The 20,782-nt window shown below is 50.9% G+C and overlaps 1 protein-coding gene across 1 annotated transcript; it reads left to right on the plus strand.

Annotated features, from left to right (window-relative positions):
• The first annotated feature begins 9,297 nt into the window (after positions 1-9,297).
• LOC117839663 (VAN3-binding protein) lies at positions 9,298-15,369 on the plus strand. The gene is made up of 7 exons (XM_034720057.2): positions 9,298-9,697; positions 10,404-10,517; positions 13,463-13,856; positions 13,949-14,221; positions 14,326-14,375; positions 14,462-14,519; positions 14,608-15,369. Exons 1-7 carry the CDS (start codon positions 9,410-9,412, stop codon positions 14,814-14,816), a joined length of 1,386 nt encoding a protein of 461 aa, XP_034575948.1. The 5' UTR covers positions 9,298-9,409; the 3' UTR covers positions 14,817-15,369.
• The last annotated feature ends 5,413 nt before the right edge of the window (positions 15,370-20,782 follow it).

The raw sequence follows: 20,782 nt of genomic DNA on the forward strand, positions 1-20,782 counted from the left end.
TGCTACTAGCCAACCAAGAGCACGCAAGCGAGAACATGGGCACGGGGATCCTTCTCTCTTGGTAACTGCATATGCCCCCACACCTCACCAAGCATAGCTTCTTTGGTTCTATTCCCTGTGCTCCATACAACGCAAGGCGTGGTAGTTTGGCACCAAGCAGCAGGACACATGCATGAATTGAAACACCATTTCGTTACCAATGTCCAATGGGGTCCCGCGCGGTCAATATTCGTACCTACCAACACGCACGCAGGCAGGCGGGCTTCGTCAGTTGAGAGTTCAGACAACAGGCAAAGTACTCTGGTGGTTACTGTAGTTAGTTACTACCAGTACTTACTAGTAATGACGTCGTGTAGGATGCATGCCTAAGCTTGCATTGGCCCCATCCCCCATAGGGCCATATAGAAGCATCTCTTTGTTCTTGGATCTCCGATCCGGTCCCTCACTGGTTCTTCGAGCAGGCAGGCATGCGTACGGTCCAGATCTACTGAATGCATGGTCCCTGATCAGTGATCACGCCTTCACCATGACCGTGCAACGGGAGCAGTTATGAGATCGTACGTTATCTCTGCATCGCCGGGATTCGTCAGCTGCTGATAAGCATTTGGTCTTTGTTTAGTTGCCCAACTTTAGGGTGTCAAAATTACTGTAGCAACACTAGCGTTTCATTTGTATTTGTGAATTATTGTCCAAATATTGACTAATTAGGCTCAAAAACTCGCAAAGTACAATAAAACTATGCAATTATTTTTTAATTTCGTCTACATTTAGTACTCCATGCATGTATCGCAAGTTTGATGTGATAGGGAATTTTCTTTTTGCACAGTACCAAAGTTGGGATTTGGGGGGTGAAGTAAACAAGACCTTGCATTGCATTGGGCTTCTGTTCGCGTGCTGAGAATCTGATATGCATGTCACGACCAGATTAACCCCCGTGCGTACGTGGTTGCTTGTCTTCGGTCTGCCACTGCAAGCAGCTTTATTTCCTGCATGGCTCCCTGCCGCCTCTGCCACGGAAAGGATAGAGAGGATCGACGTCCCGGCGCCGTACGTGCGCGTGACCCCGGTGGCTGGTTGGTGCCGCGAGGACTAGTCATGCTCATGCTGACATGCTGCCATGGAATGGATGGACGCAAGCGCCAAAGCGCCAAGCGGACATGCACATGCACCCTTCTAGAGTTGTAGTAAAGCGTAGCGTTGACCGGGACACAGTCACGGACGGGCAAGATGAGAAATGCGTACTACTACTACGTGCTGACGTGCATGCCGAGCAGGTCTTGGCGCGCACTGCTGGGCGCTGAAAATCGGCGATCCCATGCAACTATGCGAGGAGTGATGGCACACGCATCTCCCGACCTACGTTAGCGCTAGCAGGTTCGCAAGTCAAGCTTGACAAATGACAACGCAGGTCGGTCGGGTAGAGGAGCTGTGGAGTGGGACCCGTGTCGGAACGAGTGGGCCCGCGACACGATTGATTGGATCATGAGTGGAGTACGGAGTACGTACGTAGGAGTAGTAGAGTCGGTAGGCGCCAATGCATGGCCCGGTGCAGTGCAGCTCCTCGGTGACCGTGGTTTCGCGGCCTGCGCGGGCGCCGGGCGCCGGGCGCGATATGCCGATTTCTCTCTCCTCGAGCTCTCTCGCCGACAGAGTACGTACGGGCTAACCTGTCGTGTCTGTGCCTAGCTACGCTACGGTGGGAGCCTGGGAGGCCACTGTGGCTAGCCTACTGCGCCGCGGTCACTTCCTACGCCGGACGGACAGCAGCTGCCGGTGCAGGAGGCGCTGCGGCTGGCTGGCTGCGCACTGGGGCCGTGCTGCATCGGAAGTCGGGAAAGTTGGGGACGGCAGCGGGCATTGAATGCGCGCTGCCGGAGCGAGGCTCGATGCGGCGTCGCGATTCGATGGCCTCACTTCCTCATACGGATGGTTGCTCTCCGGCGTTTCATTCGACCGTGGCCGTCTGATCTCTGATCGAGACCGGTCCCTACGGAAACGATGCAACCACCGGCGGGCCGGACGGCCAAAAACCAACTGCATTGAATTCGTCAGCGGTTTGGAGTATTTTGCTTGCCTTGCGGGTACGTAGTCCGGCTACGGCTACAGCTACAGGTATGCGAACATGGGTTAGGGTTACATTGACCCGTATCCGAGCCAACAGGCGGCAGCAGCAGACCCTCTGTGGCCACCTTATCTAATCCGGCACGCACGACGGATGTCGCTTTGAGCGCCGGCCGAGCGTGCCCATTCGGTCATTCTTCCCGTGTTCTGCTGTCCGAGACGGAGGCCACCGCCGCGCGCAATCGCGGTCGCAGGCAGCTCGCTCCACCAGACCCCCCTCTCTACCACAAAGGCGCAACAGCAACCCTTGTCTTATCCGAGCCTCATAGCTGTCGCCCGTTGCTGCCGGGCTGCCGCTGCGTCCGTGCTGGCCGGGGGGCACTGTGCGGCAGATCTCGTGAGGTCACTCCATCCCCGACCCCGGATGGCGGGCCGCTGCCGCCGGACAGGCACTGCACCCAACTGCTGCTGCTGTGGCCTGTAGCCGGGGCCTACGCGCACAGTGCCCGCGCCATATGCATGGCGTGGCAGCAGTGGCGCGCGGCACGGCTACGGGCCACGGCACCGTCGTCGGGCGTCCACGGAAGGGGACCGGCAAGCAACCGCAGCGGCCTGCCGCGGGGGATGGGATTGGGAGAGAATCCAATCCGCATCCACCGCCCGCCTGCTGTGTTCGACCAGGCGGGACCCTGGCTGGCCTGGTCGCCCGCGGAAGAACCGGACGGCGTGGCCGCCGGGCGAGGCGGGGCCAGCGGCACCGGACGGCGTGCGCGTGTGTGCCCAACTGCCCATAGATACGTACGTGCCTAGGAGTGTATGGTGAGGTCTATGGATGCGTGGATTTGATGCTGTACGACTGCACGTACTCTCTACTCTACATGAGTTGTTCAGTATTAGATATTTAGCATTCAAGAACATAGGTAGCTGTTTTGTTTGGATTCTCAAGGTAAAGTTTAGTCCGTGTCACATCGAATATTCGGATGCTAATTAGAAGGACTAAGCATGAACTAATTACAAAACTAACTGCATAACCCCTAGGCTAAGTCACGAGTTGAATCTATTAAGCCTAATTAATCCATCATTAACGAATGTTTACTTAACATCGTATTGTCAAATCATGGACTAATTAGGCTTAATAGATTCGTCTCGCGATTTAGCCTAGGGGTTGTGAAATTGGTTTTGTAATTAGCCTATGTTTAATAGGCCTAATTAGTGTCCAAACATTCGATGTGACAGGGGCTAAAATTTAGCCCGGGGATCCAAACACCCCATAAGAATTGTGTCTTCAATTCCGTTCATTGGATGTTCGTTCGGTGTTCCGCGAGATCGCGCAACTCATCCTACGGTCTTTTGGCAGAGCTTTTGGAGGGGCTTAAAAAAGGTTTCAATCGAAGTTGTACCAAATGACCAAAAGAGAAACGGCTTCACGGCTGAAGTACTTTGTGAAGCCGTTTTCGACTTCCACTGCACATGAGGAGCTAGAAATACTGGCTTCTCCTCTTCAATCAACGCGCGAAGTATCTCACGAAGTCATTTTGCTAAATGTTTTTCGAAACAATTTCAACTTCATTATGAAGCCGCTCCACCGAAAAAGCCAGAGCTAGAGTCGTTTTAGAAGAAGCCCAAACTTTACCAAAGGGAGCCTTAATTATCCTCTCAAGCTCTACGGGCCACTCATGTCATGTTTACATCATTTCCTGCGTATGCACAGCCAATTCCTTGGCCGCTGACCATCGAAGCCGGAGATTGGCGTGCCATTCTGCGCTCCACACGGGGCCAAACACAAAGGCGGAGGAATCCCTCATCCAAAAATTAGCAAGCCATCTTTTCTCAAGGTTTAGCGGGGGTTCATGGTTAGATAGCAAAACAATGCCCTAATTCACCACCACCCCCTGCAGCCCTAGCTCGATCGCTAGGATGGGAAATGAATACTATTGCTACCACCAGTTTCGGTGGCATCGTCGCCCTCAATTTTGAGCCACCACTTCCCAGGTAGCTCCTCGATCCTCCATTGATTGAAACAGAAGTTACTAAGCAGGTCTGACACAATGTAACTTTGGGCGTGTTTGGACCCTCGGGCTAAAGTTTAGCCCTTGTCACATCAAATATTCAGATGTTAATTGGAAAGACTAAATATGAGGTAAGTATAAAACTAATTGCAGAAATCCTAGACTAATTCGTGAGACAATTCCATTAAGCTTAATTAATTCATCATTAGCAAATGGTTACTGCAGCACCACATTGTCAACCATTGACTAATTAGGCTTAATAGATTCGTCTCGCGAATTAGCCTCCATCTATGCAATTAGTTTTGTAATTACCTTATATTTAATACTCTTAATTAATATCTAAACATCCGATGTGATAGGGGCTAAAGTTTAGCCCTGGTATCGAACGGTGCCTTTATATAAAACAATGTACGGTCGTGGAAGAAAAATTTAGGTAAAAATAGCTAACAGGTGATGCAATTGAGATTTCTACTCAAAACACAACGATCGTCTTGGTAAAAGTATTTGCTTGGACCGGATAATTTCGTCATTCATGTTACTCCTGTTTGTCTTGTTGTCTTGTTGAGCGTCAGCATTTACTGTGCTCCACTTGAAGTAACTCTCTCCTGGCGTGGGCCGCAATGCCCTGTCAGCTATCACGCCGTGGCCGTGCGCGACATGCATTAAACGGAACGCGCAATTCCGAACTCCACAACAGTGACGCGTCACGTAGATGGCTTCTTGTCTCCTCCCTTTACCATACCATAGTTCATCAATAATTTTGCACCGAGTTCTACTTTGTTCCGAGTTCCAAGAGTACTTTGAGTAGGACTAGGACAGCAGAAGAATTGAGTCAAGACAAGTGCAACAATGATGAGGTACCCGGTAAAACAATCTTGCTGATGCCATGTTCACTTCTTCAGGCAGCCATCACTGTTTGTAGCGCTTCATTTCCCCTCGTGCCACCGGTTCTGTCGAGTTTTTCGAGCCAGCCAACGTTTGCCACGCCACAAAGTTAGGCATCCACAACAAAGTTAGGCAGCCACAAAGAGGTGCTGCTTGGTTGGTTGCCATGTTTTGGTGTGCCACAGCTAGCTACCAGCTTGGCCGTTGCGGCCAGCAACCAAGCATTCTCATAATCCCCAGTAACTTTCCGATCTCTGCATTCAATACAGAGCTTGAGCCAGCAACAAGTGCTCGCAGAGGAAAAGGCCTGATTTACGAAACATATGCAAAAGGAGCAAAATCGAAATCGATTGGAGGATTAGAATTAATCTTCTTTAACTTAGTGCTCCAAGAAAAATCAAATACACCTGATACAAATCACCCCCCACTCAAGATGCCACAAGCGAACAGATCACCACCTCCACTCAAGAATCAAGGATGGCACAAGGGTACAGGTGCAAATACCAGTTCACAATGTAACACTCAACCGTCAAACACTGACACTGTCATCGAAAATGCGCCTGAAGCCCGGGTGGGTTCAATCCTGAACGTCGATCTAGGGTCGGGTAATACGTATTTCCCATATCTTACTTATTTTGTGAACCGTATGTGTTCAGTTGAAGAGACATAAAGGTCCTCGGATACCTCTGTAAAAGGACAAAGGTGCACCTTTACATACATATGTGCATATTTTTTAAATGCAAGTGGATAGTAAATGACAATCTTTTTTTATGCAAGTGGACAGAAAATACAGCTGCTCATGCTCATCTCATGTCCTCTTGTGTAATATTTATTGCTCAGATTTCAAAATAGCAGAATCTGATTATGCATGTACACGGTGGGTACTACACATGCTCACCCCCTGCGCATCAAGGCTTTTACCATTGCACAACACCTGCACAGGTGTCTCACGCTGTACGTTAGATGTACCTATAGTGTGGTGCACATGCTCAACCACAAATTCATTGCTAAGAACTTTTAACAGTAATTTTTGACGCTGCACATAGGATGTTCCGAGCTCACATGTTTGCTCAACCACAAATTCATTGCTAAGAACTTTTAACAATAGTTTTTGACGCTGCTAGAGGATGTTCCGAGCAATCACATTTTTATGGAGAGGAAACTTTGAAAAGAAAATCAAATTTTGCATGGAAGAGCAAATATTATATATGTGTTTGGATACAAGAATTAAGAGACTGTTTTCACGATAAACATTATGCCATGTAGAGTACGAAAAACCCTCCAAATCGGTTTCATCTCTGACCTAATGAGCACTGTCAATGCAAAGCAAAAAAGTTGCCGATGCCAAAAAAAATCCTATCAAATTTTCCATTCCAAAGCGCCTGCACGCTCTCCTGATTGGTGCTGAGAAAAATTGAGCGACAAAAAAGAAGTTCCTGCCGTTCTCGTACAACCCGAGAAAAAAGAAGAAGAATCCCATGGCCACCTCATGTCACGCCGGACGGCGGCGGCCCCGGCCTTGCCATGGCCCTGCGCGCCGCCCGCGCCGGCCACCGGATCTGGGCGCCACCGTGGCCGGTCTTCATGGCCCGCCGGCCTCAGCCTCATGCCGTGCGCGGCTCCAGCGATTGAGGTCCCGGCCTCGCGCCATGGACGGGCGCCGCCCGCAGGCCGCGGACGTGCGGAGCCCCGGCCTGGCACCCACCGCTGACGTGCGGAGCGCCGGCCTGCTCCCGCGCAGGCGGGCGAGCCCGCCCCTCCGCGCCGCGCCGAGCATGGCGCTCGCCGTGGCACTGCGTGCGCCGGCCCCTGTCCCCCGCCGTGGACCGCCTCGCCACCGCCGCTCCTCGCGTCCGGCCGCCACCCGTCGGTCGCCGCGGCACGACGCCTGGATGCCGCCGCGCGCCGCACCTGGACGCCGCTGCGCCTGCGCGCCCTGGCCGTTGCCTGACCGCTGCCGCAGCCCCGTGCCTGGCGGCCCCGGATCTGGCAGCCTCGCCGCGCGCCGCCCGGATCCGGCGGTTCCGCGCGCTGACCCGGGCTTCAGCGGCTCCGATGCGCCCTCGAGCTGCGCCACTCGTCCCTGCCACGGCGCGCCGCCCGCGGCCACGTGCGCCCTGCTGCCTCCCGCGCGACGGCGTGGACGACGGCTGGGACCGCGCAAAACGAGGCATTGAAAGCCCTCGTACATAATCTTGGTTCGTCTGTCATCCCTGATCCCTGTGAGCTCTGATGCAGTCAGTCAGCGCGTGAGAATCAGCGGCGACCCTTGTCCCTCTGTTTGGGTTTTTTACTTTTTACCCCCCGGCAAGGCAAACGTAGACACGTAGCAAGCACACCTTTTCACTGCTAGCGTCAGGCAGAGCAAGTGAGCAACCGACCAAAGGGCATGGCGGTCAACCCCCCCCCCCCCCCCCCCCCCCCCCCACCGGCGTCCAGGTCAGGTGTGAGCAGGAGAGTGAGGTCCGGAGAGTGAAGACCCAACCCAACGGCCTTGAGCGAGACGAGACAAACTCCGTTCACAAAAGGTGATAACCGTCGCACGTCACATTTTGGTAGAAACGCAGTCGACTTTGGTAGTTCATGCAACAGAGACCGGATGGTGCTGAAAACTTGTATCGACAAAGCACCCTTGGCTTCATGCCCTTTATCTACGTACCTGTGTGCTTGTAGTTGACATGAGAAGAATAAACTAAGCATAGTTTTTTTTTTCAAAATAAATGCAAGACCTTTGTACTCATCATAAACAGCTCTAACGAACCATTTTCACAAAAAATGAAAAAAGAAGTTACTTTTTTATAACAAACCTGAAAAATTGGGGCTCTCTATGCAAAAAGAAAATTTGGGTACAAATACCAATTGTTTATTCTCTAGATCCACCCAACTTGCTACACACGAGTTAAATTTTTTCCATCTGGCACCCTCCTCCCCATTATTTTACTTGATGAATAGTAGTACTTATAATCACCAATACGAAATTTAAGATGTCACTATTTTTGGTTAACATTTATGGCATTAATCATCTTAGTGTGGCATATATTGATAACATGCCTTATGCTTCATAGTTATGATTGGTTTTGGTTCCGTACACTATAAAAAATTCTAGTCTTTATCCGTGTAAATTTGGTGTAAGTAGGCACATATTCTTAAACTCAATTATTAACATTTTGTGACATTATATGTTCCTGATTTTGCATTTTGGCAACCACTCTCATATACATTGGACGATGTAGTCAAACCTTGAAGTCCCAGCCACAACATGATCCAGATGATTTCAAACATCGATCATGGACAAAATAAGTCTCTGAGAACTTTTTTTTTATCTGTTTCAAAAGCTTAATGGACCATTCTCCGTGCAAGCGTACATTCCTTTGTTGTCTTGTACTCCTTTCCTGGTTTTAGTTGGATCACCGGTAGCTAGCTTGTGTGAAGTAAGTTTGTAGCCTAAATGTATGTGCTACCTTGGCCGCAAGCAAATTTTAATAAGAGTACTCTTTTAATAATTTAAGCATTGATGAAGAAAACTAAAATAGCTGTCGGCATTGTTTTACTATATTTTCGGTAAAAAACAAATATATATTGCAAAAATGAAGTAACTCAAGTACGCGTGAAATGCTCCCTACGAATTTAAATAATTGAAGACCCTATGTAGATAGCATAACAACAACATAAAAAATGTAAGCTCGATTTAGATGCTTCCTATGAATATGGACATCAAGTATGCAATGGATTTTCAAGACAAGTCTATTTTAGATTTGACATTTGACGGAAAGGACAACTACCGTATAAATGTAAGCAGCTCGGCTTTACCTAAACTCCTATCACAAACAAAATTGTATAGTTCAACGGTTCAACCTTGAGCAAAGACAAAAAAAAGCCGTGAGATTTCTTTTCTTTGTCGGGATCCGCTTTAGAAGATTGACTATTTATCCTCGTTGCATGCATGCAGAACGTCACCAGTATTGTTTTCACGATTTTAAGTAACAGCACAAGAATAGCACACTTGCAAAAGTAACCATCGTAAATAAAATCCTTAGACATTGCAATTGGATCCTAAAGCTCAACTCGCCCGTTAACAGAGCATAGCCTCTTGTCAGTGTGGCCATATACGGAGAACAGTGCCATTATGCCATCAGGAGGAGAAGTAGACTGTACTCGTAGAAATAAACCCAACAACGTTTGGTATAGTACATGGTTGTGCTGTGTACCAGTACGATGGATCACGTAGTACACACAGCCTTTTGCATCATCACTAACCGTAATGTTTGCTTGCACGACTTGAAAAGTTGCAAAGACGAAGAGCAAGGCCTTGCATCGCGAGCCTATAAAACCACCGGAGGCCTTAAACACCCGCTCCACTCTCCGTCTCTCCCTCCCTCCCTCTTTATCCTCCCGGTCACTGGTAACGCGCCCCCTCACTCCCTCGCATCACACTCCATAACTCCCCCGCGCGCATGGGCGATCCCCGGGCCCGCCCGTCCGCCGTGGCCGCCGGCGAGCTGCGGCCGCCGGAGCCGCCGCTGGACCCGCTCGAGTTCCTCTCCCGGTCCTGGAGCGCGTCCGGGCGCGCGTTCGCGCCCCCGCCGCCGACGCCCCCGCCGGCCGCGCTCGTCAGCCCCATCGCCGAGGACGCCGCGTGCGAGCTCGAGGACTGCGGCGTCGCCGCCGCGTCCGGGAGCTCCTTCTCCTTCGCGTCCGCGGCCACGTCGCAGCTCATCATGGAACGGATCCTCGCGCAATCCGTGAGTGCCTCCTCTTGCCTTGACCTCTTCCTGATCCTCCCTCCTCTCCATCTTGTTGTTTTTTCCGCCTCCAAATCGCTCTTCGTTTCGAAGAAAAAAATTGAATCTTTTTCAATCGCTTCGAGGGATCTCCCTTCTGTTCTTGGTAATATCTGGACGCCTTTAAAAAACCAGAAAGATATGTGCTTTGGTCATTTTTTATTTGCCGATTTCTCTTCTTTTCTCCGAACTGCATTTCGCTGCAGATTGGCTGGCTGGTTCTATCTGTTTCTGTACAAACATCTTGGTTTCCTCTGCCTGTAAACTTTTATGGGAATTGATGGATCTTTCCCTCGTCTGCACATCTGATTGGCTTGGAGTTTTTGTCTCTAATCAACTCTTTCCCACTTCAGCTCTCCTCCTGGGTTCTCTTTGACCCCATGTTGGGACAAGGAGAAACGTCCAAAGGAGAGATTTTTTTCTGCCAAGGCCGGAGAAAGAAGTGTAATCCCCACCAATTTCAGTTAATTACGCAGCTTAGTCGCCATTAATGATCAGGGCTCTTCCATTAAGCGCCACCTATCAATTCCTCATTCATCCAGCATGCTTTTTGAGTTTTTCTGAGAAAACAAGATTTCACTTGGTTTTTGCTCTCACCAAGACACGAACTTGATGCCTTTCTGAATCATGATGTCTGAAACGTGCTTGTTGTGTTGCCATCCTGCAGCAGGAAGTGGCGCCGCTCACCTCCGGCCGGCTCTCGCACAGCAGCGGCCCCCTCAACGGCGGCGGCTCCCTCTCCGACAGCCCGCCGGTCTCGCCGGAGATCGATGACGCAAAGGTCCGTTCTCGCCTTGGCACCTTCTTGTTCCTCATATGAGAGTACCGGCAGTGTGGTGCCTCCGAGATAACAGTACAGCTTCTCAGCAGTTTTTAATTGCCAGAACTGTACTGATCTGGCAGTAACCTGCAGTTTCTTACAGCACTTGTTTGGCTCACTTGCCGTTGAACGTTGAGCGGTACTAGAAGCCATTAGATTAGATTAGCTGTTTTTAATGTGTTAATTTTAGAATAATCGGGGTGGAGATAATCCAAGGCACTGCTTTTACTGCCGGGCTAGTGGACGCACTGTTTGCGTGTTGATGCGTGAGATTCTTTACATCTTCTCGCATATGGTCGTGGCGTGTGCTTTCTCTTTAGGGGGAGGGAAATCATTTCTCTGTGCTCCACGGTTCACACACACTCTTAACTAAAAGGGAAAGAGAATGAAGCTTTTATGCCAAGCTTTTATTTTATTTTTTGTGTTTGATATATGCTATATTATCTTTGTAGAGTAATAGATTCAGGTTGCCCAGTCTGTTGCTCTGTTCTTTTTTTAAAAGTAAATAGTTTCTGTTTGCATACCTTCTGTCTCTTTGTACTAAGGAAGTCTTGTTGTTTTACCGTGTGCTAAGGTAAACAGTAGATGTCAAAATAGAATTTGCACACGATTTATGCTAGAGAGGACATGACAATAGGCAACGCAGCTTCGGTTAGTTTTGCCTGCATTTCCGTAGAGTGTGGCAGAGGGATTCACTTGGCACCTGTGGTAAAAAAGATCTCCCAAGCATGATTCTCTTCAAGAGAAGGGAGAGACCAGACCAGCCATCGGAAGCTGTGGGTCTGCCTGGAACAAAGCGACCAGCCTTGCAGCCTTCCCTGTGCCGGGCACTTCCAATTTTCTAGAGAGAGAGAGAGAGAGCAAGAAAGCTAGACAAAGAAGAACCCGTTTCGTAGGCGTGCCTTTCGCGCCTTCCGATAAAACCCCTGACTTGCAAGCCCTTTGCTTTTTCCCCACAGCTTTTGTTTCGCCCAATCCGTCGTGCTTCACCCCCCTGAGAGTTCGTGTTGCGACTTGTGAGCTCTCGCCGTCACGGCGCTGCCCCACGGTGTCTGTGATGCTGAGGAGTGAGGAGTAGCGTAATCTTTTGTCATGGAGGCGTCTCTTTCCCTCTCCCCACACCGACAGCTCCTGCGTTGCAGCTCGACGTCCCTGTCCGGTCACATGATCAAGATGGTGTAGACCTTCCTCTTCAATGAAACCCTGCATGATTTGTAACATTCACAGTCAAATGAAATCTCCACTTTCATATTTTGCCCTGATTACCAGAACAAAGAAGCAAACAGCTTCATCGTTTACCTACACATTTGTAGGGTTGATATAGACATGTTATTCAGCTGGGGCTCGTGGTCTGAGGCAAGAATCCTCCTTTTTCCTAGATGCAGGATCCTTGTAGCAATCAGTCGGTCAAGAAAAGCGTCTCCTTTCCCTCTCTTCCATGCTCTTGTTTGTGTACCTCCTCACCTTGTGTGCTTCATTCCTCTGTCTGTGTACCTCCTCCACTGTACAAGTGGTTGGATGTCCTTGGGCCAATAATTGCTTGTTCCAATTTCCTTTTCTGATCTCCCAGCATGTTTCCTCCGAAATGAATGAAAGTCTCCCTCGATGATTTTTCGCAAGCAATCACAACAATTGTGCTACAAGGAGAGAACTTCCCAATTATTTGACTCATTCAGATAGACCTGATCCTGAAGCCTTTGAGTTGGTTCTTGTCACCTGGCAAATTCCAAATCTGGAACCTGAAAAGAACCTCTACCAACTCAACCATGCTGTAAAGCAATGTGAAATGCCTCCATAGATTCAGCAGTTTCCCACCATGGCTCATCCAATTCCTTTGGTTCTTGAGGGACAGAATGGCCCAAGAATTGCCCCCACGGCACAGCCGTTCCACATGCCCCAAGAAAGACAAAGCCTTATGAGATGTCATGGTCAAAGATCTGATTAGGCACTCTGGCCATTTCCCCCTACGCTAATCACAGTCCTACCTCCCAGGCCCAGCAGCAGCTCATCAGAGCTACGATCCAATGGATTTTGCTGTTTGCTCGCTAGGCGTGGTAGAGCACCACCAGCCTATACTATACTATAGTATAAAGAAGCTTTGATTCCCGGTACCCGTCTCAGCGCCTGCCGCCGGTCTCCTGCCTGCGCAAGCAAACGCTGCAGCGTGTCCAGTCTGCCGGGGCTGGCAGGCCCATGTCACCCTACCCCCCCTCTGCCCATCACCATCTCTGGGTGAAAGGCAGCGGCGGCAGGCATGGCATGCTCGCAGTCCGTGCCGTCGCGGCATCATGAGGCCGGCTGGCTGGGCCTTTTCGGCCCCTAATCGAGTGTTATTCCCTCCAGCTTTTCTAATCCTAGCGTAATCATGCGCTCTTTAGCCGATCTAGGGCGAGCATTATCCTCCCCTTGCTGCACCATCATTGTGTCCATTGTCTTCTCTCCTGTGGCTCTCTTGTGTAATGCCGTTGTTTACTGGTGATGTCTGAGATGGAATATTGGCAGGCTTTTGCTTTCATGGATAAGTTTGGGTTTGTTTTGTCCCAGGCTGTGGTGGGTTAGCATTGTGGTGCAGTGCTTAAGAATAGTGGTTTGGGGTACTGGCTGATGAACTGCACCTTTCTTTAATGATCACTAGTTCGCCACTGTGGGTTAAGGCCCCATCTCTGGAAACTGGAACCGTTCTGTCACCGTCAAGGTGTACCCCTGTTGTAGCTGTTGCAATTGAGAATTGACACAACACCTTCACTGCAAGGAATTTGTACCCTCTCCACATTTTTCATGCTGATGGGATGCCCTACTCTTTGTTTTGTCTGAATCACAATAAATCACTCGTAAATGTAAACAAGGACCATTTTTTGGGGGAAATTTAGCGATGTTCTAATTGGACTAGTTGGAAAATGATGCAGTACTGCAGAGCAGTGAGCACGCCGAAGCCGCAGGCGTACCGGCCGGGCAACAAGACGGTGGGCCGGTGGCTCAAGGACCGGAAGGAGAAGAAGAAAGAGGAGACGCGGGCGCACAACGCGCAGGTCCACGCTGCCGTCTCGGTGGCTGCAGTGGCCGCTGCGGTGGCGGCTGTGGCTGCCGCGACAGCCGCGGCCTCAGGGTCCGGCAAAGACGACCGCGCCGCGCGCACCGACATGGCCGTGGCGTCGGCAGCCACGCTCGTGGCCGCGCAGTGCGTGGAGGCTGCGGAGTCCATGGGCGCCGAGCGCGAGCACCTGGAGGCGGTCGTTGGGTCCGCCGTGAACGTCCGGACGCCTGGAGACATCGTCACGGTCACAGCCGCTGCTGCAACTGGTGTGTTACCGATCGCCACTAAATGAAATATTGTACATTTCCTCTGACCTAAGTTATTTGTGTAATTGCTAATGTTGTGACCATTATTGTAGCGTTGAGAGGCGCGGCGACGTTGAAGGCGAGGGCTCTGAAGGAGGTGTGGAACATCGCGGCGGTGATCCCGGTGGAGAAGGGCGCGGTGGGGGGCGGAGGGCACCACCAGAAGCACGGCGCGCCGCCGAAGCTGCAGCAGCACCGCAAGCTGGAGAGCAACGGCAGCAGCATCAGCGACGACGTCTCGCTGGAGGAGGAGAACAACTTCCTGGGCATCTGCAGCCAGGAGCTGCTCGCCCGCGGCACCGAGCTGCTCAAGCGCACCCGGAAAGGTAACGGCTTCTGCCGCAATCATTCCGGTTCATGATGTACTGTTGGAAATGGAACGGATGCACTGATGTTTCCTTTTACTTTTACTCGTTTTACCCTTTTACAGGCGCACTGCACTGGAAGGTTGTGTCGGTGTACATCAACCGGATGGGCCTGGTAAATAATGCTCTCTGTTTAACCCTGGCTGCAAACTTTGATGTGATCTTTTGCTTACCGGGAAATGTGGCACTTTGTTATTCCAGGTGATGCTGAAAATGAAGAGCCGGCATGTCGCGGGGACGATCACCAAGAAGAAGAAAAGTAAGCGGCTAGCGAAACAAACAATCAAAATACATGTTTGCGATCGTCCACAACACTGTTTACCGACGGTCCGTGCCGTTCGCTACAGGTGTGGTAATCGACGTGTGCCGGGACGTCCCGGCGTGGCCCGGCCGGCACCTGCTGGAGGACGGCGAGCACCGGCGCTACTTCGGCCTGCGCACCGCCGAGCACCGTGTGATCGAGTTCGAGTGCACCAGCCAGCGGGAGTACGAGATGTGGACCAAGGGCGTCGCGCGCCTCCTCACCATCGCCGGCGACCGGAAGCGCCTCGCGTGACCCCGCCATGACCTCGACGGTCGCCATCGTCGTCGCCAACCTGCAGACGCTCTCCGCCCCGCGGTGGCCTGGGCCCCGCCATCATCGCCCCGTGGTTGTTGTTTGCTGCTAGGCTGTAGATGCGAGAGGCCGTCGACGGCAGCACAGCAGAGCGACATGGGCGTTGGGGGGTGCACCCCACAGGATAGATGTAGCTAGGGGGATCCTGTTGCTGTTGCTGTTGCTGTTAGGGCGCAAGATTGAAGTGAGTGAGTCGATGGGTTGCGGTGTTGGTTTGCGGGGAATGCGACGCCGGTGCATGGGGTGCCATCCCTCCCTCCCGGAGTGAGATTGAGAGGACGCAGTTGCCTGTGCTCTTCCCTCTTGCTCTGTCTCTCTTGTAAGTTTTGCTGCTGCTTTTTTTTTTGTTTCTTTTTTTCTGGTTGGGTTTGGGGTGTGGCCATACTGGAACTGTAGCTGGTAAAGGATAAGTGCTTTGTTCTGGTAGTAGCAAGTAACTCTGTAGTTACCGTAGTAATCACCGGGTAAATTAAGCACATGTTCATCCCATCCATCGCAGACTGATCCTGTTCCTGCATGTTGATTGGCTGTTCCAACGTATAATCCATCTCCGAAAGACGCTCCCACAGCGATCTGCCGCTGACGGTGGCCGTTGCGGCTCTGAGCATCTTTGACTGGGAAGCAAAAGGTGCTCCGTCCCCGTGCCTTCACCATCATCCTGCCGAGCCCAGAGGGAGACCGAGGCCATGGCCCCCGCCCGCCCCCCGGCGGCAACAACAGCGACAGCGAGGCTTGTCCGTCGCCTCAATGAATTCCCTGGGGCCCCGGCGCCGCTCTGGACGCAGGTGATCCTGTTTTGTTTTGCCGGTGGGGAGGATGGTTGCGCTTGTGCCCTTCCGCTCCACTCCCCGCTGTCCTCTTCCCGCTTCCTCCCTGGAGCTCGCGATCGATCACACAGCAACTTGCAGCTCCGAACGGTGGCGGTTTCAGGACCACGCGCCTGATCATTGGACAGCTCGGGGGGTCAGGACCATGCCATACCAATCTCAGCACACAAAAGTAGGTGCGAGATATTCAGGTTTTGTTCTCTTGTGGGAAGCGGCATGTAATGTAATGCGTGCAGGTGTTGCAGTGTATGAACATTCTGAGACGGGTGTCGAGATCTTCAAGATCGCCTCGATCGGCTGCAGTATATTTCTTGCTTCAAAGTCTGAGCCCTGTGAGTATACACAAAAGCTGGTGGCCGCAGCTCATGAGTGCGCGCGCGAGCGATGTTCTTTCTTTCTTCCCCCTGCTCGAGATCGGTGACCCAAAGATCGATCCCTCTTTTGATCTTTTTCCTTTCCCAGCTTTTGTTGCAAGGAAACACACACACACACACACACACACACACACACACACACACACACACACACACACACAGAGTGAGCAGTGTCAGTGAGGCAGTGACGACTGCCGAATCCGAGGTAAAATACTGCGAGAGAAAGGGAATGATCGGAGACCGGGATTTGAAGCGCGGATCTGACTGATCCGATGCACAGGGGGTGGATGGATACGGATACAGCGTCACCGCATCAGCATCCGCTCGCTTTGGGCAGGAAGCTCAATGATCACCGCCAACACCCGAGCCTTGGGTACCGAGGCAAGAGAGAATCTGATGCTTTTTTTTACTTTGCTCGGGAGAGGTAAAAGAGCCGCGCCGTCAGGTCAAGGAAAGAGAGCTGATCGACGAGGAATCGAGGATCGAGGAGTCTTGGCAGGGCGAGGCTCTTGTGATGCAGCGAAGACGGATGGGACCGGGGGAGGAGGAGGAAGACGAAGGTTGGGATCCGGAAGGCAGCGAGGTCAATTCGGTCGGTCATTCAGGTCCTCATTCCGCTCCATCCAGGTCGTCAGATGCTGCGTGCCGGAGCGCAATCCTGCACTGCAGGTCTTTTGGCACATCGGATTGGACGTGCAGGCCGGACCTGCCGAGGCAGACGGCGCCGAGAGCGCCTTTGTGTTGCGTCGAGCAAACAGCCGCATGCATGATGCCATCCACGCAGTGGCCAAAGTCACTGCTTCGCACATTCTTGCTGCTGTACATGTACGGACGGCATCGCTCGAATACCCGTACGCCTATCTCGCGTCGACAACGCGGTAGCACGGGCAAAGTGTTGGCAAGGCACGCACGCACGTACCCCTGTTTCCTGCGCCGCGGCGCGCGCACGGAGCGGGGCCCGGCGCTCGGTACTTGGGGCATGGCTGGCGGGCCGGACGGCGACATTTCCGCCCGTACGGCTTGGGAATTCCGGTCGTGGTGCTGCGCCGGTCGTCGCCGCCGCCGGGAGGGACGGTGTCGTGGCAGGAACAAGACATCGTGGATCCGGACGAGGAACGTACCAACCGCCCAACTAGCTAGTGTGCTGTGTGTCTGTGTGCACGCACACGCGTTGCTTTTCCCGTCGTCTTTTAAGGGAAGATTAAAGTAGCGGCCGGCGACCCCGTTTCGGATTCCGACGAGTTTTTTCGCGTTGCTTCTTTCGGCCCCAGGCAGGTCCTTTTGTTTCTTAATACGGTGACTGAAATTTCTGCTTCGGAGTCAAGGACGCTAGCTCCAGTGACTGGTACAACCGCAGCAATATTCTGGGTGGCAAGCAAAGCAAGCAGCTATTTAATTGTTTTTCTTTTCCACAAAGGAAATCATATGAAATTTTATTTTATTTTTAAAAAAATCTGTTACAACCACAGTGGTTGAAAGCACGGAAACGTTCGGCCTTTTTGTGAGGGCGCCACGATCAAAATCTAAACTGGACCGGCCTATGTTGTGCCAATCTTATAACCTTCCTTATCTACACCAGCCTAAAAGCCCATTGGTTGGAGTTGTTTGGGCTTTTCTGCGTTCTATTTGGTCGGCTACAAACAAACGGGTCGCCGCCGCTGCCCAAACCGTGTAGACGGCAGGCAGCAGCCACCGTCCTGGTCTTAGCGCCCCCGCCACCGGCAGCGGAGGACGGCGAGTCCACGAGCAGCAAGCGACTCACCGAGGAAGATGGGAGGAGGTCAGTATCATATTCGGGTATAGATTCCCGAGAAATCTAGCTTCGTTCTTCTCCCCCGGCATTTGTTTCCCCGATTTCATGTCGTAGGGTTTCGTCTTCACCATTGGCGTCGCGTAGGTCTCCTTGGATCAACCGTATAGGCTGTTCACCTGAGCGCCCGCCGTCTTCGCGTTTATCTTGTCGTCAGGCACGTTCCTCCGGTCTACTCGTCCTCCCTTGTTCAAGGTGTTTGGAGCTGCCATCTTTGCCTACCTGTGCTTTACTTGCCACCCAGAATCGCTGTTTCTGAATAAACTCACTGAATCTGTTCGTGTTTTCATCTGGCGCAGCAAATTGCATTGCTTTACCGACTTGGCTTGCTGCCTCAAACTGTGAATCACTCTACCCATCTCTCCTAGGCTCCTGCCCACGCGTGTTAGTCACTCAGTCCCCCATCAGGTATTTTCCCTGTGGTATTGTTACTTGCAACTTGTGATTCTATCAGTTGAACTAGATAGATGTATACCTGGTATAGCTCACGCTCAGCAAGCAATTGCCAGGATGGCCACGGCTTTTTATTTCATTATTCATTCTGTAGCAAGCATATATTTTTTTCCTAGATTAATGCTGCCCTTGTTGTTGTGATCTGGAGTTTGCAATTGGCATGATGATGCACAACCATATGCAGTGGTGCGTGTCATAGCACTATGCTATCTAATGCAAGCGCCTTTAGCCACACCGCTGGATTGGGGTTTTCATTCATCCTTCTTAATAAGTTCTGTTATAAAAATTATATATATACTACACAAAAGAAGGTAGGGAAGTTGTTGAGGACAGATTTCGACACGAGTAAAATCGGCGTTAGGAGAGGAAGAAATTAGAAGATGCGGCAAGGTGCAAGGGCGACGATTGGAGATCGGCCGATTGGTGCTACAGTCAAGGATCGGTCGATTGGTGCTACAGTCAAGGATCGGTCGATTGGTGCTACAGTCAAGGATCGGTTGGTTGGTGCTACAGTCGAGGATCAGCCGATTGATGCTACAGTCGAGGATCGGCCGATTGACCTTTGGAGCTCCGCCTCGCCCGACCTTAGTTTCCAGGGTCGGAGTAGTTTGAGCCCCGACGTGTGGGTCCTAATCGGTTGTCCCTTGCCGATGAGATGATCAGCCGATTAGGAGGCTGGAATAGTTGGGCCGGTGTGGGCCTAAAAAGGATTATGAAGATGAAGAGGGAATCAGCCCATGAAGCGCGTGATAATCGACCTAGTACGAATCGTACTTGTAAATATTCGTTTTCTGTTTAAATTTAGGGATAGAGTTCTAGTCGGATAAGAAGTCGTTTGTACGGGGCTATAAATAGCCACCCTTGTAGATCTGTAATCATCATCAACTCAATACAACAAACTACTATTTCTTCGTACTTACTTTCAAGCAGGCGACCTCGCCAATACTTTTCTTCTTTTTCACGAGTTCGTACGGGTTGGCGGGGCTGCATCAACTTGACCTCCGGCCGATCTTGTAAGTTCCGCTTATCGAGTAAATTCTAAGCTTTAACTTCGGGCGCATCGCTATCGTTTCGTTTAGATTTATTCATCAATTATCGATATTCACTAGAATTCTAGGTTTTACCTGTTGTTCTAGTTTTATCACCAGTTATCCAGCTAGGAATCGGCAATTTCGGCTTTTCTCGTACTTCGTCATTTAATCTACTTATTTTACGCATAGCCGATTAGATCTGTTCCTAGTGTTATTGCTGTAGCATTGTTTAGATTACTCCAGCAGTTTTCTTTATCAACGCTGACTGGTAATCGGCTGTGTCATAGCCGATTTCTTTATTACGGCAAATCGGCCGATTCGCTGATAAGCTTTCTCGAGATCGGAAACTTAGCCGATCGCAACCTCTGGGATCTGACACGTTTCTTTCCTTGCCAATCAACAGGTCAGATTGGCTGGCACGCCGCGCGAACCGCACCAGGGCGATCACCCGAATAGGAGTTAAGCAGATTCTCCCGGGTCGTGTGTCCGACGCTGGGGATTCGGTTAGCCGATTTCTAGCGCCAACAGAAGTCTACATGAGAATTTTATTTGGATTGCTACGACAAATGCTTACTGAATTGGCAAAAGATCTTTCTGCTTAACAGTAACTATTTTGGTTGCTTATTTTACCAATTAATGAGTATTGCTAGTTCATTGCTGTTCATATTTTTTCTTCCTCTTGTTTGTTTCAGATATGGGCAGCAAAAGATCCTCCAGGAAGGTCCCACCTGCTGCAATGCTGCCCAAGGAACGGTTAAGGCATTTCTTCGCATCTGATAGAGAATCCAAAGAATATTCTAAACTGCTGGACTACTTCATAGGGGAAGATTCTTTGACTGAGGTTGACGTTCTGGGTTGTGACGTACCCAAAGGAGATACACTTGAAATCCACTGATCTGGCAAGGCTTTCAGCACTTGGAGTCATAAAGTGGATTGTCGATCTTCACTCTCATGGATGGTCGCTCCATGGTGAGATCTCAGTAGATGATTTTTTCCTCTCACCTTGGGGTCATCTCATGGTGAAGAATGATAGGATGAAGCTTCTAAAAAAGTGCAAAATCAAGCGGAGAAAGAGAGACATGGAAGCTATTGCTCAAGTGATTCACAACGGCATCTTCAAAGGATCTGGTGACATGCCTTATGACTTTCAGCATTTGCTCTAGTTGCTGCGACACTACAAGAGACGTTACGGGAATCCGGTGCGCAACCACCCATCACTGCTGAGTGAGAGTCTTCAAGCCTTTTTCTGCTTGAAAACCTATATTCCATACTTCAACAGGTTTCCAAGCTAGACTCGGCAAAATACAATAGGATTATTTCCAAGATTCCATACTGCAAGATTGATCAAGACCACTGGAAGCTGCGATGTCAACACAATCAATTTCTAATGAAAATCCTCGAACCCAATGGC

This window comes from Setaria viridis, chromosome 9, assembly GCF_005286985.2.
Source record: "Setaria viridis chromosome 9, Setaria_viridis_v4.0, whole genome shotgun sequence".
Lineage (NCBI taxonomy): Eukaryota > Viridiplantae > Streptophyta > Magnoliopsida > Poales > Poaceae > Setaria > Setaria viridis.